At 43.9% G+C, this 26,801-nt stretch overlaps 1 protein-coding gene across 4 annotated transcripts; it reads right to left on the reverse strand.

The window, feature by feature from the left end:
* bcl9l (bcl9 like) lies at positions 1–25,482 on the reverse strand. 4 transcript variants are annotated; one of them, XM_023961631.2, is made up of 10 exons: positions 24,904–25,432; positions 9,812–10,071; positions 9,087–9,148; positions 8,522–8,907; positions 5,234–5,353; positions 4,837–5,011; positions 4,668–4,752; positions 1,980–4,257; positions 1,641–1,895; positions 1–1,539 (listed from the first exon to the last, which is right to left on the reverse strand). In XM_023961631.2, exons 4-10 carry the CDS (start codon positions 8,838–8,840, stop codon positions 428–430), a joined length of 4,344 nt encoding a protein of 1,447 aa, XP_023817399.1. In that variant the 5' UTR covers positions 8,841–8,907; positions 9,087–9,148; positions 9,812–10,071; positions 24,904–25,432; the 3' UTR covers positions 1–427. The 4 variants fall into 4 exon arrangements, with proteins under 4 accessions (XP_023817399.1, XP_078786118.1, XP_023817398.1 ...); XM_078929992.1 differs by having other exon boundaries at positions 9,935–10,071; positions 24,904–25,191; XM_023961630.1 differs by lacking the exon at positions 9,812–10,071 and having other exon boundaries at positions 25,350–25,482.
* Between the last annotated feature and the right edge of the window lie 1,319 nt (positions 25,483–26,801).

Consider the following 26,801-nt stretch of genomic DNA (forward strand, 5'->3'; position numbering starts at 1 on the left):
TCGGAGGTCGCTGCTCTATTGGTAGACTTCTATTAAAACACAGTTTTACAGAACAACTGCAAACAATCACAAATCGCATCTTATTTACAGCAGATACACATTTGATTTGATATCTCTGCACAACAGTTTGGTATTTGGTGAAAATAGATCAATGATATTAAAGCAAATAGAAATTGTAGGCACTCCTCTGTTCCCACGCACAAATACATTGAGTTTTTTTTTTTTTGAAGAACAAATGTACACATTTTACAGCATTTTAGAAAATGGCTTAAATTTTGGTTCATTCAACATGGTTCTTAAATATATTTTTTTTAATTGGTTGTAATTTAAAAACGTGATAAACACTGATTTGTTTTTAACCAATTAGGAGAGTAACGATGGAAAAGACGTGGACACGATGGGAACAATGAGACGTTTTTTTTCTGGATCAGAACGGCATGTTGGCCATTCCTCCAGAGCCGTAGCCCACAGGACTATCCAGAGACATTCCCCGCTGTCTGAGAGACTGTGGGAGCATCATGCCGGCCTGGGGGTGGGGCGGGGCCATCACGGGCCCCTGGTGTCCGAAGGGCTCCCCCGGCATTGGCATTGCTCGCTGTTTTGCTTGCATCATCATAAGGTTTTGTTGTGTCATCATGTTATGGGGGCTGGGGGCCATCATGCCAGCGTACTGACTGGGAGGGTGAGGCAGAAGGCTGTTGGGCATCATGGCTTGGTGTTGCTGCATTTGTGGCTGAGGCATCATGCCTGTCCTTCCCATCATATGTCCTGGCGGGCACATGGGGCCCATCCCCCTGGAGACCCCTGGAGAGATGCCCATGTTTTGGCGTACTCCCCCGGGCGAGGGGTGGGGTGGCAGCTGCTGCTCAGCCATGTTCTGCAGGCTTGCCAGGTGGGGGTTGGATGAAGGGCTGCTGCCGTGATGAAGGCCAGACGAAGGCATCTGCTTGAGAAGCTGTTGGGGAACGTGTTGCTGGGGCGGGGCCCCCTGATGTGGTTCATTCTTGGGGAAATACTGAAGGGTGCTGCTGGGTTTATCGGCAGGAATGATCCGGGACAAATCAAACTCGGGGATCCCTGTGTGGGTGGGCCGAATGACCTCGCTCAGGTCAGGACCGTCACTCATGGGAAGAGAGGCAAAGGAGTCTGAGCGGTGAAAGGGGCGCTGAGGTGGGGGGCCTTTGCTCAGCAGCTGTAGCTGCTGATGAGCCTGAGTGTCTTCGTTGGACTGAGAGAACCCTTGCAACATTCCTCTTATCGGTGAGTGCATGGAGCTGTGCGGCGGCGGTGGCTGCATGCGGGGAAAACCTGCCATCTGGGTCTGAGACAACGAGGATGAGTTGTTTGGCCCCATTTCAGCATGCCCCCCACTCCTCATGATTACAGTGTTCATGGCCGGCATGGCCATTTGGTTTTGGGGGGAAGGCACAGCTCCTGAGCCATCATGGGAGAGCTGGCCTTGGTTGATCAAGCCCATGGGGCTCTGAGGGTTACTGTGAGGTCCGAGTCCCTGTGACATGCGAGCGTTCCCCATGTTTCCTACAGAGAAACAACACATTCAGTGCAAACATGAAAAGAAACTCGAAAGAACAATTCATGTCATCTCATCTGTTCGAGGGGGCTTGTCCTCGTTTTCTTACCTCCAATGCTGACGCCAGAGAGGAGGGGCCGATCTGGGAGCATCTCATCATCAGAGGTGGCGATGGTCTTAATTGCATCGTGGTAGAGGGGAGTAGAACTGGGCACTGCGTACTTGGACATCTGAGACATGATCAGGGACAAAGGATTCTGGGCCGCTGTGGCATCAGGGGAGGAGGTAAACGGTATGTTGGGATTCATGGAGCCTGGTTGGCTAACAGGGGTGGAGTTTGAACTGCGCGGGGGAAGTGGTTGACCTGTAAAGAAGACAGCAACACATGGTAAAGCTTCAACAACAACAGGAGACAATCTTGGTCGGAAACATCTACAATGGGACCCACCTGCTTCCGTTGAAGTGCTCCCTCCATTGCCCAGTGCCTTCCCACCTGTTGGGCCTCCAGGACTTGGAAGAGTTGTTTTGGGAGAAGCCCACCCTGGAGATGCCAGAGCCATGGCTGGAGATTTGAGTCGTCCAGGTGAGGCTGAGGGAGAGTGCAAACCAAGGCTGGAAGACCCCAATATTTGAGGAGATTTCATTGAGGAAGAGCAGGGGGTCCCGGCGCCTGATGCAGAGGGAGGGGCATGGCGATGGCCTGCAGAAGTGATAGGTGACTTCAGTGCTGGAGCGGAAGGGGAGGGCAGAAGAGGCGATGGCTCTTGGTTGAAAGATGGGGACTTGAGTGGATGAGGAGGCACAGAGGGAGAGGTCAGGGGGTTTAGATCCGCCTGTACGTCCGAGGTGTGCCTCGAGCTGAGGTCTGCGCCTCTAAGTCCCCCGGTCAGCGGCATGTGGCTCAACCGCGATGTGCCTCCCATCTGATTTGGATCTAGGTTGTCTGGTCCAAACATGTCAGCGCCCGGTTGCTGAAGATACCGTCGGTCCAACTGTTCTCCAGGGAAGGGAGCTTGATTAGGAAACTGGAAGGATCCAGGGACCATTCCCTTATCTGACACTCTTCCATTTTGTGAGGCGTTGATTCGTGAAATCTCTCCGGCGCCAAACATTTCGCTCAAAAATCCTCCGCCTGGATGATTTCCTCTTAGCCTCTGCAAAAGCATCATCTGCTGCTGCTGCTGAATATTCATTTGAGGATTCATGCTCATTGAGATGTTACACCCTAGTGGAGAATTCACCAAGTCCCTCATCTGAGGACCACCCCCAGAAGAATCTATCATCTCCCTTGGACCGGGAAAGTCCATAGGATCCCCTCGATTGGTCAGTGGACCCCGACCCATTCCTAAATTAGGAAAGTCTGGGCCAGCGAGGTTTTCCAACATTCTTGGTCCCAGGTTTCCTTGCTGCTGGTGTTTAGCTAGTCTTTCAAGTTCATACCTGGGGAGACCCTGCATGTGCCGCTTCTCCATGATGCGAAACATTTCCTCCCGGGTCAGCAGTTCTGGATCGCTCTGCAAATGTTGTGGAGGCCCACCCGGGTAGCCACCGTGGAAGTTCCCACCACCAATGTTGTTGGGCATATCGTCCAGCCAAATCATCCCCTGCCGAGCGGACCTTTGAGGCCCAAGACCCTCCATGGGTAAAACCGCACCTGGACTACCAGGAAAGCTCCCTCCCCCTCTCTGCATCTGTCCAGGAAACCGTGGGCCACGGGGTCCTTCTTGGTGAATGTCCAACATTCTTCCGTTTCCACCCATTCCTCCTGCCATCATACTGGCGGGACCCCATTGCTGATCTCCAGACTTGCTGTGATAGGGAGGAGGGGGCCCTCTCATCATCACTAGCTCCCCGTGCACGCCCACCTCACTCATTCTAAAGTGCTGTGGATGTGGCCCAGAATGCATTTCCTGTTGCCGTCTTTTTTCCTGGTAGTATTCTTCTTGAAGTTTCCTCCAGGCCATCTGTTCTCGCGTGAGCCCCTCTGGTCCTGGCAAGGGGCTCATGTCATCTCCAGGTGAAGACATCTGGTGTTGGGGGTCCATCTGAGGGCTGTCAAGGGCAGGACCACCAAGAGACTGGGTTTGAGAAATGATGGACTGAAGAGGTTCCTCGTATTTTTTCAGGCCTTCGGCTGAAACCAGAGCTGAAGACATGCTAGTGCAATTATTGTTCGTACCGTTACCAGAGTCCTCAACGCCGCTCCGATCACAACCACCATTATTATTCAGGTTGCAAGAGTTACTAGGAGTATTATGGTTGGGGCCTCCTGCATCTCCAGGACCTCCGGCCGTCCCACTGCGGAGGAACAGCCGCTCAATGTCCCTCAGAGTCTGCAAAGATCGCTCCCTGTGCTCGAGCTGCTCCTTGGAAAGACCACCGCCGCTCATCTGGACTGCATCCCCCTGTAGGTGTGCAGACAGGATGGAAGGACTTCCAGATGGGATGCTTCCAGAGCCATCTCGATTTCCAGGTTCAGGGCCTGCAGGTGTAACCTTATTCCCCCCGTCGGACCTGTGGGAAGCTATGCTGCTGTGTGGGGCGGTGCCTGGTCTGCCTTCAGTATCAGAGTGTCCTGCCGACAGGGGTGTCCCGGCAGAAGGAGCTACGACTCCAGCAGAAGCTGGACGTGGAGTTCCACTTTGGGATTTTGGGGTTCCGGTGCGCGGAGAAGTGCTAGTGTTCATCTTTTCCAACAGGCTAGAAGGCTTTCCTGGAGTTTGGCCCTGCAGCAGAATAAACATTTGAATAGTTTAGATCCCAGCTCAGACGAGGAAAACAAAGACGTACGTGGATCTAGTCGTCTGCATGTGGATGCTTCAGAATGGAGTGAGCAGGCAGCTTGTGGCCTGCTCAGCGTATTTTCTACATCACATTTCAAACACTTTTTTAATCTGGTCCAGATTCACAACCATTTGAATACAGATATTCTCAGAAACGCAATTTTCTTAATATGTCCGCCACCTTTAGAAAAATGCCACAAAAACATGGTAAAACACCATTTTCCTCAGGTGGGTCTAAAATGGCCAAAATTAAGTTTTTTTAATCTAAGTAGAAACTCTGGTAAATGTGAGGGAAAATTCTTGAATTAAATCAACAAGAGGTGGTCACAACATCTTCAATTTAAACGTCTGACCTGCTCCAGCTTAGAGTGTGGGGAGCTTTGCTGGTGAAAGTGAAGGATGGATTCAGCCTGTCCCTTCATCACTGCCTCTGCAGCACTGTGATGTGAAGAAAGGTTTTTATAAACAAAAGGAAAAAAAAAACTTTGCAAAAACAAACGCTCATGCACACACAGTTCTCACCTGTTGGCCAGGCTGGTGGAGAACACGTAGAGCATTTGCTGTGAAGGCTGGGGAGGCTCCGCCTTCAACCCTGAGCCCGCCCCACACCCCACCAGCAGACCGGTGGGTTCGGATCCGTTTCCGACAGAGAGGCGCTCCGACAGACCCTGGATGGAAGCCGCGAGTCCTCGTTCACCTGCAGACAGAAAGACCTTTTACCTGAAAGAGGTGCAAACATTGCCGCAGCTCAACACTAGATGGAGCTAAAGCACCAAACAGCAGAAAAGGGGTGAGCATCTTTTAGTAAGGATCTGACTGCTACTGCATTTGGAAAAACTAAAACAAAAAGAAGGGGGGGTCACTGTTGCCACGGCAATTACTCTGGTGGCAGTGAGGTTCAGGATGGAGTGAGACTCACGCTGGGCTGCGGCGTGCGGCTTGTCCTCGTCGTCCGTCTCCGGTCCAGAGCACCATTCATCGCCGCTGTACGGCTGTTTCTTTGCCAGAACGCAGCGGCGTTTGCTGCGCTGAACCCCCTCTGGAAAACACAGGAGTGCTGAGAAGTGCTTACACGCCACGGCATGAGGACATCTCAGAGATAAGAAAAATGACACTGATCACAAGGAAAAAAACAAAGAATTAGAGGTTTAAAAAGCTTTCTTCCTCCCTTTTCCGTCTGTTTTTAGTCAAAAATGGAGGTTTATTCGTTTTGGACAGAACTGTTGGTCTTCAGATCGATGTCAGATGTGTCACCAGAACTGTGTGTAGCACCAAAACAACTAACTGGTGTGAGTTTTCCAAACACTGAAAAGGAAAAGCTGCTTTTCGAGGCTGGCTATGGCGATCTAAGCATCTCACCAGCCCGCCACCTCAAGCCCTCACAAGGGAGGTATTCAGGACTCCTCCAGCAGGGCGGGGACCGCAGAGCTGAGGGATTATATGTCCGATCCGGACCGGGAATCCCCTGACTTAGATTACACTCCACAAACAGCTTCTGAATTTGATGAGTGTAAAATAATTTGGAAGGAGCGCCGGTCCGGAGCCGCGTTTGTGCTGCCTTCCAACAGATGAGCTTACATAACTGCAGACCGGTGACTGTGCACTCGGGAGAGAAAGTTGCTATGACAATGGAGACAAAATGTCAGCAGGAGGCGGACTGCCACCTTGTCACAAAGAGACGGCATAAAAGAGGCGACCTTTTGTTTTCGTCGGCCGCATATTTACACACACACATATATATGTATATCTATATATGTACATCTATGTATATATATATATATATATATATATATATATATATATATATATATATATATATATATATATATATATATATATATATATATATATATATATATATATATATATATATATATATATATATATATATATATATATATATATATATATACACACACACACATACACACAGTGAGGTCAATAAGTATTTGATCACCCTGTGATTAAGCAAATTCTCCCACTTAGAAAACATGGAGGCGTCTCAAATTTTCATCATTGGTGCATTTCCACAGTGAGAGACAGAATCTGAAGAAACATTCAGAAATCACGTAGTACAATTTTTTTTTAAACAATTTATTTGTATATTACTGTGACAAATAAGCATTTGATCACTTGAGGTAAACAATAATATTTGGTACAGAAGCCCTTGTTAACAATTACAGAGGTCAAATGGTTCCTGTAGTTCTTTACTAGGTTTCTACACACTGCAGCAGGGATTTTGGCCCACTCCTCCATACAGATCTTCTCTAGATCTGTCAGGGTTCGGGGCTGTCGCTGAGCAACACAGAGTTTCAGCTCCCTTCAAAGATTATCTATTGGATTTAGGTCTGGAGACTGGCTAGGCCACTCCAGAACCTTGGTTTTGTTGGCTGTGTGCTTCGGGTCATTGTCATGCTGAAAGACCCAGCCACGACCCATCTTCAATGCTCTGACTGAGGTAAGTAGGTTTTTGCCCAAAATCTCACAATACAGAGCCCCGTTCATCCTCTCCTTAATACAGTGCAGTCGTCCTGTCCCCTGTGCAGAAACCCCCCCCCCAGAGCATGATGCTTCCCCCCCCGTGCTTCACCCTTAGCCACTTCCAGCTTTGTGAAGGTCTACAATTTTGTCTCTTGTGTCTTTTGACAGCTCTTTGGTTTTGCCCATGTTGCTAGTTAGACTTCTCACTGATTTGCACAGGTGCCTTTATGCAAGCTAACGACCTCAAAGAGGTGCAACTAATTTAGAATCATGAGCAGAGTGGAGTTGGACTATTTAAAAGCAGAACAGCAGGTCTTTGCTGGTCAGAAATCTATCTGATAATCAAGTGATCAAATAATTATTTGTCACAGTAATATACAAATAAATTGTTTAAAAAAAATTGTACTACGTGATTTCTGAATGTTTCTTCAGATTCTGTCTCTCACTGTGGAAATGCACCTATGATGAAAACTTTAGACCCCTCCATGTTTTCTAAGTGGGAGAACTTGCTAAATCACAGGGTGATCAAATACTTATTGACCTCACTGTAATATATATATATATATATATATATATATATATATATATACACATAAATATGTGTGTCTCTATGTGTGTGTATAGGGGTGTTATTTTTCTCTATAATGAGAAAAAAATTATACGACTTATACTCCAGAAAACATGGTAAGTATAAATTCAGTTGATTTTCTGTAACATATGGACTAAAGATAAAGTAGACTTGAGAATAAAACTCAACTGTTGCAGGTTTTTTCATGTATGCGCACAAGGAACTTCTGTGCTGAAGAGAAAGAGAGCACAGCTAAAAAACATCCAGGACTTGAAGTTTATTTATACATTTTTTATATTATTTTGAGCTTCTTTCTGAATTTTTCTGGGGGATAAGTACACTAATATTTTATCTATACACATTTGATCCTTATTATAAGACATAAAAACATTATTTTCTGAATTTTTTTTATTTTTTCAGTAAAAAAAATAACTAATTTTTATTTATTGTACAGTTTCAGATTCATTGTGAAGTTTTTGTCTAATATAATGAAAAGTATTGACAAGAAAAACAAGATGGGCTTGTACCAATCGCCACAAAGAACTGCTTTAAAGGTAAGTTATTAGAACTTTGCGTAAAATACTGCAATACGTCAAAAACTTCTAAAGGGTTACGTCTTTACATTTATTCCAACGCAAAAAAAGAGCCAGACGAGCTTTTTAGCTTTTAGGTTCGAGTTTTTGGCTCTTCTGGGCCTTCAGTCGGTCGGCTAGGCGTGACTGGTGCTAGAACGAGCGAGAGCTCACGTCCGCCTAAAGGTTGGAGTCGTGAACAGGAAGCCTGGAGGAGTTTCACAGAGCAGCAGCTCCTGAATAATCAACAGCAAACAAATGCAAATCAGACACCTCCAGCAGAACCACAGATATTTACCTACACCCTGGCAGCGCTCACGCCGGGATGACGAATCATAGTTTCAATCTCAACCTCACTGCAGGCATGAGCCATCAAAGCCAGGGGGGGAAACCCTAAAGCCTCAGCGAAAGGTCAGGACATTTGAGGGAGAGAACACTTCGCCTGTCCTCTCATTTCTCGTAATGACTTCCTGCTGTGGAGGAGGCACGTAGTCTGGTAATTCGGGTAAAGATCTGCCTGATAAAAGTTCAGGGAAGCGATGTGGGGGCAGATGCTGACACTTTTCTGTGTTTGCACGTGTCTTACCTCCTTTGGCGTCTGCCTCCAGGACCGAAGGGGCGGCGCTCCTCGATTCACCGCAGTCAATGGAGGCGCTCCGCTTGGATTTGAGCTTCAGCATCCCTGCAACGCCGCCGCCCCCACCGCCGCCCACCGATTGGCCACTGGCCTTCAGCCCGGAGCTGTTGTGGGACATCTGGGTGGCCTTGGCTCCTCCCTTTGAGCCCAGGTGTGCGTTGGCGGCGCTCCCCTGCAGCTGAGGCTGCTGGGTGGCGCCGGGCATCTGGGCCTGGCTGTCGCTGCTGACCTGCTTGCCATGACTGGCCAGTGTGTTGTCCGTGTGCATTTGAATGGAGGCGGGTTTCTGTGTGGAGAAGTGCAGCCTGGTGGTGGAGCTCACATCGCTGAGAAGCCTGATGGAGAACAAAATCCAGATTATTCTTACTTTTTTTGTCTTATTATTTATTCATTTTTCTTGTTGTTTTTTTTTTGTTTAACATTGTTTTTTTTTTTTTTTTTTTACATTTTATTAAAATTATTTCAAATTTTAGAATAAAATTGAAAAATTCTGACCATCCCCATTCATCCTCACCTCTTCTCAGCAAGACGACCAGCTGACCCTCAGCCACGCTGCTCCACTGCGGACCCCCACACCTGAGGACAAGAGGGCAACCATGAGTGTGTGGGGGGGGGGGCAACTGCTCCCATCAGCTGTGAGGGCAAATTCAGGGAGAAGGGAAGCCGGCGAGGCCAAACAGGCCGTCACCTGGCCCTTTAAGAGATCAAAACGCATCTGCAGCTGGGGGGGTCGGGGGGGGGGGGGGGGGGGCTGAAATTTGCAGACACACCCCCCCCCCCCCCCCCCCCCCGCTAAACACCAAACACTTTGCAAACCACAAAAACTCCAGCAGACGTTTGTCAGAAGCGAAACGCCGGCTCTCCCTCGCAGTCTGACGAACAAAAAAAAACCCAAAACGCTACTTTTTACTTCCGATGATGGATTTCACTTTATTCATAAACAATATTTTAGACCTTTGATCTATTTTTATCCAACCCCGAAGGTGCCCCCCCCAGCCCTGGCTCTCTGTTTCTAGCTTTCCTGAAACAACAAACGTTACTGCAGAATTTCACGAAGAAAAAAAGAAATAAAGAAAAGAAAAAATCAGAGGAGCTTATTGCATTCTTGGACCCATGTTCTGACCCCCCCCCCAAAAAAAGGGCACACACAAGTCTCAACAAGACCCCCCTTACACGTGTCTCTGCTGAAAAATGGCTGGTCAAAGCAGAAAGCCCCGCCCACTCCAGAAAGAGGTTTACCTGGGCAGGTAAACAGACGCGGTCAGTCATTAACCGGCACACACAGAGGCGACTTGTTTGGCGCCGGAGGACTTGGTCACTCATTAACTGACAGGCGGCTCCTGTTGACCAAGTGTGACTCACTTTGCTTTGTGTAACAAACTGGGAGGCGGGCAGACGAATCATATGGTGAGACGCTGACCTTCGAGGGGGCGATTACCGACAGATAGGCTTATCTCCAGCCAATGCCAGCTTCACGGCCATTTCTGCCGCAGACGAGCCTGCAGAGAATTTAGTTTAGAGAAAGAAAACAGGATTTCTTCCTCAGCTCCAGTTGATACATTTCTAGAAATGTTTTTATACTCAGAAATCCCTGATGGTCTTTTCAGCAGGAAGTGTTGTTCGGAGGAAGAAGGCAGCTTCTTTTGTTTATTGTACATATTTACGCTTTTGTTTGTAGTTGCTGAAAACTTTATATTGATCATAGCTTTTTACCCAAAGAAATAAAGGAATTGTGTGTCTAAGAGCACAGAAATGTAGCTTTAGCTTAAAGTCCCACTCAATCAACTTTTATTTAGTTTTAAAGCATTACTGTTTTTTTTAAGTATTAAATCTGTGGTTTTTAGCCAGAATTCGTCATTTTCTAGGACATAGTTTCTCCAGAGCAGCAGGAGTTCATTAGAAATTCGCCTCCGGGTTACGGGCCGTTTTCACAGAGCAACCCTGACCCTTATCCCCTCACTGTAGCCCAAAGCCCTCCGTTTCCCCGCTCTCCAGCTAGCTTACAGTCAGTCCCTCACAACCTCAACCTCACATTACCGGTGCAAAAAAAAGATGGTGAGTAATATGGGAGCTATACAGCCGTACAATCCTAATCCAGATTCCAGCTCAGACGAGGAAATGAAGACGTACACAGTGGACGAATCAGAAGGGAGCGGAGCCGGGAGCTTGTGGCACAAATACAAACTTTTTTCAAAGCAACATTTTTTCTTTTTTTTGATTCACGACGATTTGAATAAAAAAATTTAAATAAACTTGCAACTTTAAAAACTGTATTTTTGCACCAAAGCTAACTAACTTTTAAGTCAAGTTTTATTTCAAATTGGCCCTTTATTATTGTTACGTGTAATAAAAAACTAAGCAAAATCCCTGATAATCTTTTTCCCCCCTTCCAGCCGTCCAATTCAACTGAGATAAAAATCAAAGGACAAGACGGCCATGTCAGCAGATTAACCCCATCCCAGAGGGCATTTAGGCTCATTTGTCAGAAAACTCAACATAGCAAGAATGAACAATGAGTGTTTGAGTTTAAACACAACTCCACAAACATGCTGATGGTTCACCACAAATGTTAACAAAGAAAACCCAAACTAGCAGCTTTTCATGACGGGTGTCCAATAAAACCCCTTCAAAACAGCTCCTATGCGATCCTGCTATGAGGTCACTTCCTGTCAACATCAAGCTGGTGTGAAGCTTTGACTTCCTATTGAAGGTGGGTTCAAAACCGAAAGCAGCAGGAGTCAAGTTAGTTCAGTAGAGTAACTGATTTGGTTACACAAGCAAGTTGGTTCCCACTCACTCCAATGTGAAACAGGTTAACTTCATTGACTTAAAGTCCAGTTTACTAAATCAACTTCACGTCTACGATTAGACATCCACAACAACTGTGCTGAAGGTAAATATTTATGAGCCTCATTTATTTTAATGAAATATAACAATTTGGAGATGGAATGGCACGGAAAGGGGCGTGGCATTTTGACAAACTGCATGTTTTTGACTACCGTTAGGCTGTTTTTTTGTCATGTAAACCAATTTATCATATAAAAGATAGAATAGGCTCAGGCAAACCAATATATCATTTATTTTGTTGCAGTTCCTCAAAAGACCACTGGAGGGTGGCTTCAGATAAATGGTGGCAGCTTTATGTTGGCACCAATGCTAAAACATCAGACAGACCAAAATAAAAGGGTTTTCTTTCTAAGGGTTTATCACCGGCGGTTTAGCTCCAGTGGGGAGCTATCGCAACTCTTCAAACGTTCACGCAATTGAGCTACTTCCAGCTGATTCTGACGTGGAGAAAAAAAAGCTGCTTTTCTCCGCCGGTTTGAGTTGATTGCGCCAACGGTCAGAGTTACGGTAGGTCAGAGAGCGCGTGTTATTGAGATGATGCAGGCAACATCTCCGGTGTTAAAGGGTTAAACATCGACTGTATCTGAGAACTTACTTACGGCTCCAACAAAATGAAGTAGACTCAGTTGCCATTTTTTCGTGTTGCAAACGCCGCGATGTTGGAGCCAGACATTATCGGTAAGCAGTGATAGGTCCGTGTCGGTCAGAGTCATCGCTTCTTTAACCGTAAGCTTGTTGGAAGTCCACATCTCTTCCGCTCCGTAGTATGTTAAATATCTCAAACGTTGGACGTGGGGGCCAGTGGGTACCACCTATTTTTGTTAAAGCCTCCGATTGGCCAGTTTATAACTTGAATAGGTTGGAATAAAGAAAAAACATCATGAAAAAATTAGGATTAGCACGAAAACGCTTTAAAAAAGGAAGCAGATCAAGAATGGTTATTCTGACCAATAGAATGAGTGAGAAACAACTGTTTATTTTTCTATAGAAGTCTATGGGAGTTGGACTTCTTGGAGCCAGCAGGTACTTCCTGTTTGGAATGCGAGGGAGGTGGGGTCACTCAGTCCAGTTCTCATATACAGCCAATAGGTTTAAAACAACTGTTTTGACGTTATTAGAGTTTACATTGGTTCCCAATTAAGGGGAGGGGCGCATTTTTCATTGGTAGCAAAAAAGCTTAAATATCTGATACAGGTGCGTGCCACCCCTTCTGCCACCAGCTCTAATTTCCACCGATAAAAACCCATCAGCTGATCAGCCACACCTGGAGTAGCAACACTAAACTTAATTGGTGCCATCTGCTTTCCTCACGTCCTGACCTCAACTCACGAGTGGATTTAATGGGGAGGCTCCAGGAATAATTGGTGCTTAATTGTGGTGACATTTCAGTGATGCATTAAATCCAATCAGCTCGGCTGATGTGCAATTAATTTACAATAACATCAGGGTTGTAAAACCAAAGTTAATATCCCTTCAGGAAGACACTCATTTTTCCACCCATCTTATCTGGCCTGCGTCTGCCAAAGTGGGTTTGAACTCATTCATTCCAGCTTTTCTCGTTGTTCCAGGCGGCCTGGCAGACTGATGCCATTTTCTGCGGTTTGACAACTGTCTGAGAGACACAAGCATACTCGAGTGTGAGGACTCCTGTTTTTATATCTGAGAGTTTTGCCCACATAAAAACCGTAAGACTAGATATGAAATAAGCAGATGCAAAGAAAAACCTCTGACTTTGGTTAATCTGGATTGTGGGGTGCAATAAAAGTATTTGTCGGTCACAGATTCTTAAATAAATCATTTTGGTCTGTAACGCTCATAGAAACATTTCTAGTGTTAGGGACAATGTAGAAAAAGAAATGAAGAAATCAATGTTTGATTTTTAAAGAACTCATTTCTATAAAAGGTGCAGAAAATAAGTATTCGGACCAATAAATACGCAGGAATTCCGTCCTTTACCGGCCTGTTCCTTTTTATTTAAAAAGCTCTTCTATTCCCCACTAGTCACTTGTATTAATGACACCTATTTGAACTGAATTGTATAAAAAACACCTGTAGTCAGACCGCAACCTCTCCAGCAAGACCAAAGAGCTGTCAAAGGACACCAAGGACATGATTGTAGACCTGAACCCGACTGGAATGAACCGATCTACAATAAGCAGCATCTTAATGAGAAGACATCAACTGTTGGAGCAATCATTAGAAAATGAAAGAAAAGCAATATCCCTGTGATCTATCCTGGTGGATCAAACAATCTTGACAACGGTGAGGAAGCAGCTCAGAACTACACTAGGGAACTGATCAGTGACCTGAAGGGAACTGGGACCACAGTAACAAAGGTTACTATAGTAACACACCACATCATCATGGGGTCAAATCCTGCAGCTCTCAAAAAGTCCCCCTCTTAAACCAGCACACATTAAGACTCGTCTGAAGTTCTGCAGAGGACGTCTAGATGATCCAGGAGGATTGGGAGAAGATCATGTGGTCAGAAGAGACCAAAATTGAACTCTTTGGTATGAACGCCACTTTGGAGGAGTTAGACTGCAGACATCATACAAACTGTGAAGCACAGGGGTGGAAACATCATGGTTTGGGGCTACTTTCCTGCAAAGCAGACAGCTGAACTAATCCATATGAGGGGAAGCATGAATGGATCCATGTATGGTGAGATTTTAGGGCAAAAACAATGTTCTATCAGTGACAGCACTGAGGATGAAACTCGGCTGGAGCTTCCAGCGTGACATTGTTCCCAAACCCATCACCCAGTCAGCGGAGGAGTGGCTACATAAAAAGCATTTCAAGGTTCTAGAGTGGTCTCGCCCGCTTCTGGACAAAGATAATCTGTAGAGCAAGCGGAGGGTCGCGTTGCCCGGCAACAGCCCCAAAACATCACAGCTCTAGAGAAGATCTGCGTGGAAGAATGGACCGAAATAGCAGCTAAACCTGCTAAAACCTACAAGACACATCTGAAAATCCCGATTACATTACAAGTTTTGTTATCAACCAAATCCTTATTTTCTCTATTGTTACACTAATAAATTATACAAATAAAAAAAAAACGATGAATTAAAGTGAAGAACAATTGAAGTGTTTAAATGATGACCATTACAGACTAAAACAATGTAGAAGCGGAGTATGTAAAAAAAAAAAAAAAAACAACATCTCTAATCACAGATGTTGCATCAAAACCTGGTCAGAAAAGACAAAGAGAATGTTTGATTCATGAAGTATTGGATTCGTTTTGGTTGTTCTTGCTTACATGTCAACCAACTGCAGCAGTCTTGCATTTCCAGGCTCCTCACACCGAAAAGAAAGAAAAGATTCCTGTAGTTTCTAGACGACAGATTTTCCATCAATAATTCAGAAAAAAGTCTGCTGGGCTAAGAAAGCAGGCAACGTTCCCAGATCCATTTCTATTTAGCAACAAAACACAGCAAATGAAGAAGAAGAAAAATCACGTTTTTAAATGGTAAACCTTTACTTTAAATATCCATTTTATTATCCAATTATTTTTATAGTTACAAGAAAGAAATGTTATTCAAATGGAAGAAAGAGGTTTCCTCATGATAACGCATCCGGTTCTTTTGCTGTGAGTAAATTCAGAAGCTGGACCTTTAGGGGTTGGACTTGGTGGACTTCCACATCCAAGAGTTTGATGATCAGATTAAAGAGTGAAGAATTGAGAAGCCAAATCAAATTTTTCTAGTTTTTAAAAAATAAATAATAATAAAAATGTTGCTTTTAGACCAAACTTATCAAGGCAAACCAGTTGTACTGAGCGGAGTTCAGTCCCCATGTTGGTGTCCTGCTGACGGATTTCTCCACCTCAGCCGCTGACCACCCGGATCAGATGAGTTCCACCAATGACGCAACACCCTGCTGGCTTAGTGGTAAAGTGTCTGCCCTGAGACTGTTGTGGGTTCAAATCCACAACAAAAGACTCTAAAAAGAAGGACAATGCCCAATGCCACCCTGTTGACACTCAGCATGAGTGGGGTCAGATTAGAAAAAGTTCAGCCTCCTAGCAGGAAATGTCAACCAGTCCTAAAACTGGGATTGATGAGGAAATAGTCTTCTGGAAATCATCTTTTTAGAATCAAACCACTGGAAAACATATTTTTAGTTTCTCTGTATTTCAGCCCCTAAGAATGTTTGAAAAGTTGTTTTAGCATCAGATGAGCAACGCGGCTTTTTAAAAAAAAAAGTATATCAAGAGAGTATTTAAAACAGTTTACATTGCACCTTTGCATTACATTTTTTATAATGTGCAAATAATCTTTGCGAAAGAAAAAAACAAAAAACAGAACTTCAAAACCCACAATTACTGGATGGAATCAGTGAAGTTACTCCATCTGAGCGCAAAAATCATGAAAAAAGAAATAAAATTAAAGAACACCCCAGAGTTCTAACAAAAATACACCAATAATGATTAAAAAATAGCTTCAAACTAGACCATTAATATGTTTCTTTTTGGTGTAAAGTTGTTAAAACTGAAACTGAACACAGCCTCTAGTGGTCATTTGTTGAACTGCAACATTAAGTACTTCCTAGTTCCAAGAAGAAAATGGGCTTGGTGTAAACACACAAAGAGTGAAGAAAGTAGGAAAAACATCGGAATTTTGTGAGAAAATCCATCAAAGCTTTTATTATGACGCAGGTTTGGAACCAGCTAAATTCAGCAAAAAATCACTTTCTAACTTTTCTTCTTTTAATCTCCTCCAAAAGGACCCGTCTCAGGTACTGTCCCTTTAAGTCTTTGCGTTTGCAGGTTACACACTTCTTTGTTTTATTTTTAGCAACCTCTTTCAGTTTCCTGTTACATGTTTTTGAACTTTTTTTTCTTCTTCTTATTTTTAAACGCCCTCAAACAAACACGTGCACTTTACGCTTTAAATCAACAGAAAATGTCAAACTATTTCTGAAGCACTGGTGCATCTTTAGAGAGGACAAAAGCTGTTTTGGTAGTTAGGATTCCTGCTGGAGTGCTCACCGAACAGCAAAGATTGAACCGGGCTGGTCTGACTAGAAGCTCTGCATTTACCCAGAAGGACTTTGTTTTTTTTTTACATTTTCTAAGTATGACTGAACCATCTGAACTGTCACTTTCGAAAAGCGTCTGCATCCACAACCAGAAGCAAACACCGTCAAAGCTGGGACTTGATGAAGATAAAAGACTCAGAGCGACCGTCTGAGAGCCTGCTGCCAAATAAAGCACACATTTTTCAACAGGAAAATTGGATTAAGAACATTTAAAAAGAGCCTGACTTTGTATTTGTTGTTGTTTTTTTGTTTTTGCAACAGAGGAAGTTCAATTAACCAGCAACAAGGCAAAAAACGAAAAGACTCAAAATACTGCAAATACCAATATTCAGATTTTTGTTTATAAATTAAAATTATTTTCAGTTGGATGACTTCAAACCCTTTCAATTGAAATGAACACCAAGGGGATGGCTCTATAGAAACCTGAATTTCCATTATTATCAGTGACTTTCCGTTCTAGAGAAAAACACAGCGGCTGCAGCTTTAGCGCCAAACGAAAACTTTGATTTCCGATAAACCCTAGGTCATCGTGGAGGATCCCGAGTTCCGGGTCGGTTTCTCCCTCAGACTCCACATATATGTGAGGATTACGCTGAAATCCAACCATAGCTATGCTGGAGGCGAAAACCCAAGAGGAGGTGCGACCGCTCCTCTTAGATCCCTGACTGTTGTTTAGTGAAAAGCAGCCGCTCCTCTTCACTTCACCACATGAAGATTCTCCACGTTTTTATTATTTGCACCTCTTCGTGCGTCGCTCCCCTCATCTGTGGCCACATTTCGCACCAGCAGTCAGAGATGCTGCCCTGTCATTTTGTTGAAAGTCTTTAACACTGAAGCTCAACTCTCCAACCATTTATCCAGAATTAACATCATTCCTGGGAATGCCGAAGTGAAGAAAAAACAGCAAAAGCTTCAACTGTTGAAGCAAAGAACTTGACTCCAACCAGTTCTGAACTGGAGAGAAACAGAGAAAGAGCTCTGCACTCTAAGCATAATTCCAATGGATCCTGAAAGCTGCTAAAGCTTCAAACGTTTTCTCTATTTATATAGTTTTAACAAATTTGGGAGTGGAGAGAAGAATCTGTTTGAATGGCATTGAATGGGTAAATGGTTGAAGCGTTTGAGGAGCGCGTGTTGTGTTTCCATCGCAACGGACAGTCCCGGTGTTTGCAGGGGATGCTGGTTTGAATCTGTGCGTTCACCACACGGACACGTTTGTTCCGTCAGAACGGGCAAAAGTTTATTATTCCAGCTAAATAGAAAATAATGAAAACTCCGTCGCTGCATCAACCAAACCCAAGAAAAACTCACTATTGCTTTATTTTATGTCACATCTGAGTTTCTTCAGACTTAAAGAAAGTAACATTTTCAACATAAATTAGAACTGACTATTAACCAACTGGGTCTTTATTTTAGGCTGCGGTCGGATCCCTTTTTGCGATTAATTCTCTATAAATTACGTTTTAAGACGCTGCTAACTGCTGAGTACTGCAGTGGGCGACCTATAGCACTATCCTATAAACATAGATAAACAGAAAATGCTGTGGTTTTCTCCTGGTTACGGAGGCCATTGTGAGCTGAAAATGTTTTTTTGTTGTTCAACTGGTTGATGATGAATTAAATGTTTGTTAACTTCGGAATAAATTCAATTTAGGAATTGAATTATGCTTTAAACCAATCAGTGGGAAGGAATCACAAGGCCTTCTTTGCGAGGGCTGCCGGGTCTTTTAAGGTTGTGATAATTGGATTTAACGCATGCATTCCTGCAGCCACACAAACAGCTCAAAGCTGCAGTTTGATGGATGATATAAACCCCCCTCCCCAATAAAAAAAGGGGAGGTAGGACTGCGGACTGCAAGAGTGTGGTATCTGAGCGCAGGGGGCGCGTGCAACAACTCGAGCTCTGATTTAGTTCCAGTGGGTCACAGAGCTGTTATTTATAGAGTCCGGAAAGTCACAGCAAAAAGGGAAAACGATGGATCCTCAAAGCGCTCAGACGTCCCGACACAGGAGCGCCTCCAGCTGCACGCGCTCAGAGCTCGCCAACAAAACGGCGTTTGCACTTGGCGCCAGTCAGAACGCGGCCCGAGATAAGAGAAATGAGTTGAATGCGCTTTGTCACTTTGTGCCCCCACTCAGGACAAGGCCACGGCTAACACAACATGTGTGACTGCTAACGAAATAAACCCCTCCCTGAAATCTGGGTCAGAATACAGGCTGCAGCTTTTCAAGTTTAAACCGCAGAAACGAAGGACGGAGGAGACGAAACTCAAGACGGGAGGAACGGACACGTCCTTCCTGAAACAAACACCGTCAGGAAGATTTCGATCCCCGGATTTCTCTGCACAGACTTTCCCCTCAGTGGGCTGAAGATGCCCAGACGTCTCATCGCGGCCCGCTCTTCATCCAACAGCTCTTCTTCCAAAAATGAGGCGACAAAAAACAAACCTTTGTTTTTGTGAGGAAACTTTTGCGACAACTGCAAGCGCTTTGGTTCAACCTTCAGACAGAAAAACAAGGAAATAAACTACAAATTTGCATCAATTTTACCCAAAATAAGGGCCGACATTAAACATTAAAAAAAAAACCTTAGTAAAAAGACTTTAATGAAAAGTTGAGTTGATTTTATTAGATGAAGTGTTTTTCATAGCAGAGGTGAACTGCTAATAAATAGAATGGTGATCCAACCCATCCATCCAAACCCGCTGCATCTCTTTTAGGTTTAACCGGGGATTGAACCTAAGATTTCAAAATCTCCCGTCCATTTTCTTAACTCGCTGGATCCCTTTTAGGGTCACCGGGTTGCTGGAGCCTATCCCAGCGGAGGCCGGGGTAAACCCTGAACAGGTCGCCCGTCGGTTGCCTGGCTACACACTGACGCGCCCAACAATTAGCGGCGTCACCTAACCTATGAAGCAGGAGGACGCCAGAGAGCCAGGAGAAAACCGCCTGCATGCAGACACCACACAGAAAAGTCTAATAGTGTAGGGCTTACCACTCCACCAACGTGCAACCTGGGCTCCAAGTTAAATTGTATAAAATCTTTATTTCACCAAGAAAAGTTACATTTTTCCGAATGCAGCTTTTTGCCATTTTGTTCCCTCTGTGTGATAAAATAACAAACTATATGAACGTCGCCGTGTTGGAGTCGGAGATCCGTACGCTCCGTCCAAGTCATTGTTTCTATGGCAACCACTCTCGCCATTGAGAAGTGATCTTGTTGGAAGTCCACGCCCCTACCATTTGAAAGCGGGCTACACAAGACTCAAGGGTCTAGAAAAATACTTTTGAGGCATCCGATTGGTCAGTTTAGAAGTAACTGAGTTCTCATTTCCAGCCAATGTCTCTGACACAACTTTATGAATCAAGTTCCAGCTTTTGAACAAACACCAGCTAAAATGGCAGCTTTAATGACACTTTGGAACTGAAGGAAGAGTTTAATACCTGTACCAGTCAAATCAGAACGTGAGATCTGATGATTCCAGGAGATACTAGATATTAATGTCTTTATAATGTCGGAGCGATAACGCCGTTGAGGAATATTGATTGGTCTATTAATAGGACTGCATCCAGGGTTGATCCAATCAATGCTCGGTATCAGATTCCTGCAGAGGTCACCGACCGATCGGATGTTGGTCTGAGCGCACAGCTCCAACCTTCGCTGAAGGAGCGGCTCACACCTCCGCCCACGGTTCAGTCTCCTCAGTCAGAAGCTCTGACGGGCGGAACCGTCAGTCCGCATCGTCCGTCAAATCACCTTCTGATGGAAAGACCTCCACAGATCTTTGGAGAAAAGCATTAAAGATCTGGGATCCTGTGGTGCATTGTGGGGCAGGTGATAGCAGGAAAGTAAAGATGGGTTGTTGCTATGGTGAAGGAGAGTACACAAACAAAAGCATCTCCGAGTAAAGGTTCTTAACCAAAGAAGTCATAAATCTCGAACTCATACGAGACTCAACAAGTGCTGAAAACAGCAGTCCAACTGAAGTTTGGAACACGATTCATCTCAGACCGACGCTAACAAAGAGGAAGACTTCCCAGAATTCAAGACAAAAAAAATCCGGTTTGGTTTGTCTCAACTCAAGGAGAGGCGAGCGCTGGGTTGATGTTCCCCGGGGGGTCAAGGGTCGTCTCCTTTCCAGCTCTTTCTGAGAAGAAGGCCAACAGCGGCGAGGAGCGCGGCTGAACTGCAGCGTCACCGTGGACACAAGGCATGCGTGGAAAAAGATGGGAAAAAGAGGAGCTACGGGCTGAAGGCCTTCTGTGTCCAGAGAAGCTTGGACTCTCAGCATTTGCCAAGAAACCTTAGTGCCAGCTCTAATTCAGAGCACCTGAATTCAATTTGAAGAGTTTTCACTGACAGACGGACGGACAGGGCAGAAGATCCAATTTTTCGGGATCGTTTTCTGTTCTTCAAGTTCAATTTAAGCTTTATAGCTTTCCAGTGGATTTTCAGTTTTCAGTCAAAAGACATTTGGTGGGATTTGGATTTACACCTCGACTAGATGTCTGATCGGTCACAACAGTTTTCTACAGACTCCCGGGGAAAGAAATGAACAAGAACTGGATTTTGTTTCCCTTTTTTCTGAATTCTTAAAAAATTACGTTTTCCCACCTGATTTACGTGGCCTTCCACTCTGGATGCGCTTTGACACCAGAGTTCACACCGCATCTTAGATGAGTTTAGGTGACCTTTCACACTGGCTCAAAGGAAGTGTACTATTCTCGTAAATTCTTCTTAAAAAATCTAGAGTTCTAAAAAAAATTTAAAAGGCCAAAAAAAAGATAAAAGAATAAATCAACTATTTGAGCGTTTAAGTGTTTTATGTTAATTCCTCATGAAAAAAAATCCCAAAGCGGCATTTGGATCAATTCGCACTTCTAGTCTTCCTCTAAAGCACCCGCCCCTCCCAACCCACGAAAACAAGCGAGTCCTCACAATGTGATGTCACAAAGTGACGGACAGCCCCCTCCAGGAAGAGTTTGCACTGCCAGCTCCGCCCCCTGGCTAACACACCCACTTTCTCTGCGAAGCTAGCGGTGTCGGCTAAACGCTTTCCAGTTATTTAACCGATATTTCCATCTTTGCGAAAGTTTGGATGTTTGTTTTCGTGGGCGAAACGCAGACACGCTGCGGGGGCCTGGGTGTGGGTTGACGTCATGGAATGGGCGGCACCCATAAGGAGAGAAAGGCGGAGCCTCAGAGATCGAGTCGTCCTTACTTCAGGTTGGATAATGAGCTGCAAAAATTAACTCCTATTTTACCAACTTTTAGTGTACCAAAGATATACGATCATATTTATGGATATAGTTTACCCTGAAAGGCTTAAGAAAAGCAGGACATAAGCCCTTTACACAATATTTTGAATAATAATTTTATGCCAAAAATGTATTAAACAAAAAAACAACAGTTTATTGTTTGTGTTTCTTATCAACGTTTAAACAACTACTAAGGAAAACAGTTGTTCTACAACCTCTCAGCTAAGTCTATAGCTGCACCGGTGATCAGGTGACAAAGCCAGCGCCGTCCACCAAATGACAGTGAAGAGAAAGATACATCACAGCTAAAGAGGACCAACCAGACGGAGACCACAGCGGGGCTTTAGGACGCACCGCCAAGGTTCTGTTGGAACGCTGCAAAAAAGTTTTTTTTTTTTTTCCCTCAAAAAATTGAAATTTTTAAGCTCTAAATTGTCTGAATGGGAAGCAGAAACAAATGTGCACCCCTGATCTTTTTCCTAAAAACGAGCTTCAATGGTTGATTCGCTGTTTCCGTGATGGACTTCAAATGACCAGGGGCGTTCTCACCGGTCCGCCTGAACGTCCCTGCTATGACTCAACACATCCACGCCACTTTCCGCTTATGCAGGGCAAACCAAAGAGAGAAACCCACCGGCGCCGAGGTCACCGTGTTCAACGGAACGCCGGGAGAAGGGCCGCTTTCATTCAGCCGCCTTGCAGCGTCCCGTCGTTAGGAAACGCTCTCAGTGTCACATTATTCTTTCATGGCTCACCTTTGCCGTGCTCCCTGTAACTCACCCCAAAGCTCTCAGATCACCTGAGTAGATTAGAAGCACTTTGGACGCAGTGGGAGCTTGGAGAGGACGGGAAGGAGCCGCCACACCCACTCAACAAGGATGTGGGGGAAGTCTCCAAAACACTACGGATTCTGGAAAATCCCAACGTTTGGAGATTTTCCTGCCTTGTCACAAAGTAAAACTTTCCTTTTTCTCCTATTACAAACAAACGCCTTTATTGTAGAATGAAGTTCCTGCCCTGAAACATCGTCGTGGAGGGAAATAATTTACCAGAATTTCCAGAAATGGGACTTGAACGCGACTGCTTAGTCTTCTCCTAACTTTTTCCAAAGAGGACAGCAAGCGGTGATCGGCAACACGCCGTCATTTGTTCAGATGTTTTCGAGGGCGAAACAAAAGACACGCTGCCGAGGCCGGCGTTAGGATGATGTCATGAAATGGGCGGCACCCACACGGAGCGAAAGGCGGAGCCTCAGAGATCAAGTCGTCTTTCTCCCGGGTTGGAAAAAGAGCTGCAAAAATAACTCCTACTTCATCAAACAAAAACCATTCGTTAGTGTGCCAAAGGTCATATATGATCATATTTAGGGATAGAGATTATTCCAAGAGGCTTAAAAGCATTATATAGGCTCTTTATTTGAAACTATTGAATATTTTTCAAATGTTCTTTTAGTATCCAAAGATAATTTTAATGGAAATTAGATTTTAAAAAAACCTGCAATGCATCATTCCTTTCTAAATTAAAAGGTAAAAAGAATTTCTGTAAAAAAAAATTTAAATCACATCGGTAAGACAAATATTTTGTAAAAATACAAGTAATATGTTGGTTTTTTATATATTTCTAAATATATTTTCTCCTAATTTTCAACTATTCTAATGTAGATTTTTCCTCCTTTTAAATTAGTCATCTTTTTTTCTTACCTGCAACTTTATTAAATTATTTTAACATTATTACTAGGCATCTGTGCTCACTTATTCTTTAGCTTTTATATTATTTTCTTTGTATTTGCCTTAAATAAATATTGGTGTCAACAAAATGTTCACGTTTTATACATTTGTGTTATTTTTACTCTTAAATTCCTTTGTTTTGTATCTTTTTATTGCTTTAATGATTCTATTTTGTTTCTTCTTTCGTTTCTCTCAGTCGCCTGCATTTGTGGTGCATTTTAGAGGCCTTTAGGTCCTGTTACCTATAGAGTAATGATATAATGATAGTATAATAATACAAAAGAAAAAAAACATTGTAGTGATAATGATTAATTCTTTTAAACAAAATTTTCTGGATGGATTTTTTTTTTCAAGTCGTTGAATTTTGTCGCTTTTTGCTTTCCATACTTCCCCAGCCACTCTTTAGTTAAGAGGACATGTGCAGACAAAGCACATTCAAATGAGCAAGCAAAACCAAAACAGGCTTAAATAAATGCTTCAGTGACGTCACATGAAGCGTAAACGTGAGAACAAAACCTCATTTCCTGAAAAGTAGGATGCTCGGAGCCCAGAGACGCTTCACCTCCAGTGGAAAAGAGCTGCAGAAGACAATTCGGATCAAGTTGCAAACTCTGTTAAGATGCTATATATAGTCCACCAGGATATCTACATGCGCAGGCGGTGTCTGCCGCGCGTGCGCAGGCACGCGGCAGCAGGAGAGCAAAGTTGTAGGTGTTTGAGACCTGTTCAGGCGCAGCACATTCAACAGGCTGGTCAGGCGGGGTCACCACGGGGGGGGGCCAGTACTTTAAAAGACTAGGACAGCGCGCGCGCGCGCACACACGCACACACACACAATAAAAGAAATGTTTCATTTCATTTATATATATATATATATATATATATATATATATATATATATATATATATATATATATATATATATAGCAAATGGAGTGCGTCAGAACTGTTATTCATGTAATAAGTCAAATAAATGTTAATGAATCTTTCCAGCATTTAGTGAGTGCAGGGGGGGGGGGGGGCAGTTTTAATGATGGAGGTGTGATTTTGAGGCTCCGCGTGCCTGCAGTGACAAACATCCCCGTTCAGCACAAAGACATTCTAATGCTGCCACTTTAGCTAGCTTACGAGCTAATTTTTATTTTTAATACGTATTTGTCTTAACACGCACGGATGCGGGAGCCCCGCGGTCCTGCTGGGGGCCGTCAGCGCTCCTGCCCCCGCCGTGAACCCCTGCTGGGGCTGTCGGCGCCGGGCTGCCAGCCCCGCTCCGCGAGCTAACTTAGCATGCTAATCCGCCGCTAAGCTACGCGCTCGTGCCGGGATTCGAACTTTGTTAGCGTCGCGCTGACTTGTGTAAAAGCGCAGAAAGTTAGGCGGCTCCGCTCGCACCGAAGGGCGGCTGCGAAACGCGGCGGGGCCGGCGGTGACAGTGTCGGGAAATGTGGTGTACTTTACCCCATATGGAGATCAGAAGAGGCCGATGTCAGGACTGACAGCAGCCAGCCGACATTCCCCGGAGTGGCCGCAGCCGCCGCGGTCTCACTGCGCCAAAAGGGTCCCGATCGCGTCGTTGATAGGGGGACGTGGTGGTCGGAACGGGGCTCAGGCGCCGAGGAGCGACATCGGCGTGTCTAGGTGGAAGTTTCTGTTGAAATCAGAGGACGCGTCACCTCGCAGTGGTTCATGACTCCCACGGTTCAGGCTGCGTTTCTGTGCGCGTCCATATCTGACAATAATCAGTGTGGCCACACGGGCATCCGTATGTCACCGCACGGATGCGTCTGTTTGACACGCTTCTGCGCCATCAATATTCAAATGATTCACACGTGACAGTGCAATTAACCACGGGCACCTAAACGCACCACACTTTAGACGGAAGCCAGCCGGCCTGTTTGACCTACATTTCATCGGACTCGGCAGTGAAAGACTGAAGCCGCAGCGGCAGATCAGACACTTCATGCTCGGTGCTTCCAGGCGCCGCTCCGCCAGTCCTGCTCCCCTCAGGTGGATGCGCCCTCTAGCGGCCCGGGCAGCAAGAGCGGCTGGAAATCCATCAAGTTAAAGAAAACAAAAACATAAGGCATCAATAGTTTTATCCCCACAAACAAAGGACTGAGAGTTCACATAAAACAACATCAAATCAGTCTTTTGTTTTGTCAATATTAAAATTAAAAAAAGCAAAAAAAAATTTAAGCGAAAAGCTTAAAAAACAAGAAAAAATATTGCTTTAAAATAAAACTCCCAACTATAAGTTGTTGGGCACCCAGACCAAAAAAAGTAAAAATGGCAAGATTTAGTAGTAAAAAGAAGAAAAAACTCTTAAAAAATAGAAACATTTTGTTTGTGAACAAACTTTTTTTGTAAACAGAAAAAAAAGTAAAATAAGATTTAAAGTCATAACAAAAAAAAACTTTTGTAAAAAAAAACAAAACGTTTTTTTCTGTAAAAGTTTTTGTTTGTAAACTGCAAGAAATTAATAGAAAAAAAAGTTTTATTACTTTACTCTGGAAATCACTAACATGATTGTAAAAATCTCAACCAAAACAGATTTTACACAGAAGGAATTAATTTATTTAAAGCAATTAAAACCAAAAGAAGACAAATGAGATATTAATCTTTACATATCAAACTTAAGATGTCATTATTTATATTGGAAAATAAAAAAGTAAAAGACACAAATCCATGCATTTACTTTCACATGTCAACAATGCCATAACAATTAGTCTTAATCATAAATCTTAAACACATACGTGACTCATTGAATCCATGAAATGTGAAGTTTGTCCCAAAAAAACCCAACTTATTTACATTCAAATAAAAGATCATTCAACATTTTTGATGCAACGTTTATCCCTGTGGACAAACCTAGCTAACTCACATTTTGGGATGAGTTTGGGTTGAACTAATGGGTATCAAACCTCTCAGCAGCCGGTTAATAATCACATTTTCGTGGACCTTGTTAAGGCAAACCCGGTCATTTATTCATGCTTTACGTTAATATGTGAAAGCAGTTGAGTTTTTTGTCAAAAGTCTGTAAAAACACGATCTAGGTTCTGTTTGCTCCTTTTTTTAATTCACATTTAAATGATACAGAAATAAACAAAGAAAATCAAACATTTATGAAGTATGGGGTTGCAGCACACAACATTGCTTTGATCTAAATACGATAAAAAAAATTAAAAAAAACAGTATTCTGACAAACTTCATATTTTATACTTGTGATTTTAAAAGAACCATTAAATATTTGAGAATTTTTGCCCAAACCGTTGTGCGTAAATGTTTTACTGTGCAGGTTTTTAAGAAAAGAAAAAAAAAGACCAAAATCAATTCAAAGACGCCGTCGATTCAGTCTT

Source organism: Oryzias latipes, chromosome 13 (genome assembly GCF_053564925.1).
Source record: "Oryzias latipes strain Hd-rR chromosome 13, Olatipes_Hd-rR_3.1".
Lineage (NCBI taxonomy): Eukaryota > Metazoa > Chordata > Actinopteri > Beloniformes > Adrianichthyidae > Oryzias > Oryzias latipes.

Coding starts and splice junctions, on each gene's coding strand:
- bcl9l (XM_023961630.1), bottom strand. CDS start 8,840: ATGCACACGGACAACACACTGGCCAGTCATGGCAAGCAGGTCAGCAGC. Junction 5,012..5,233: donor GCCGCACGCCGCAGCCCAGC/GTGAGTCTCACT, acceptor TTCTGTCTGCAG/GTGAACGAGGACTCGCGGCT. Junction 4,753..4,836: donor TCCACCAGCCTGGCCAACAG/GTGAGAACTGTG, acceptor TTCACATCACAG/TGCTGCAGAGGCAGTGATGA.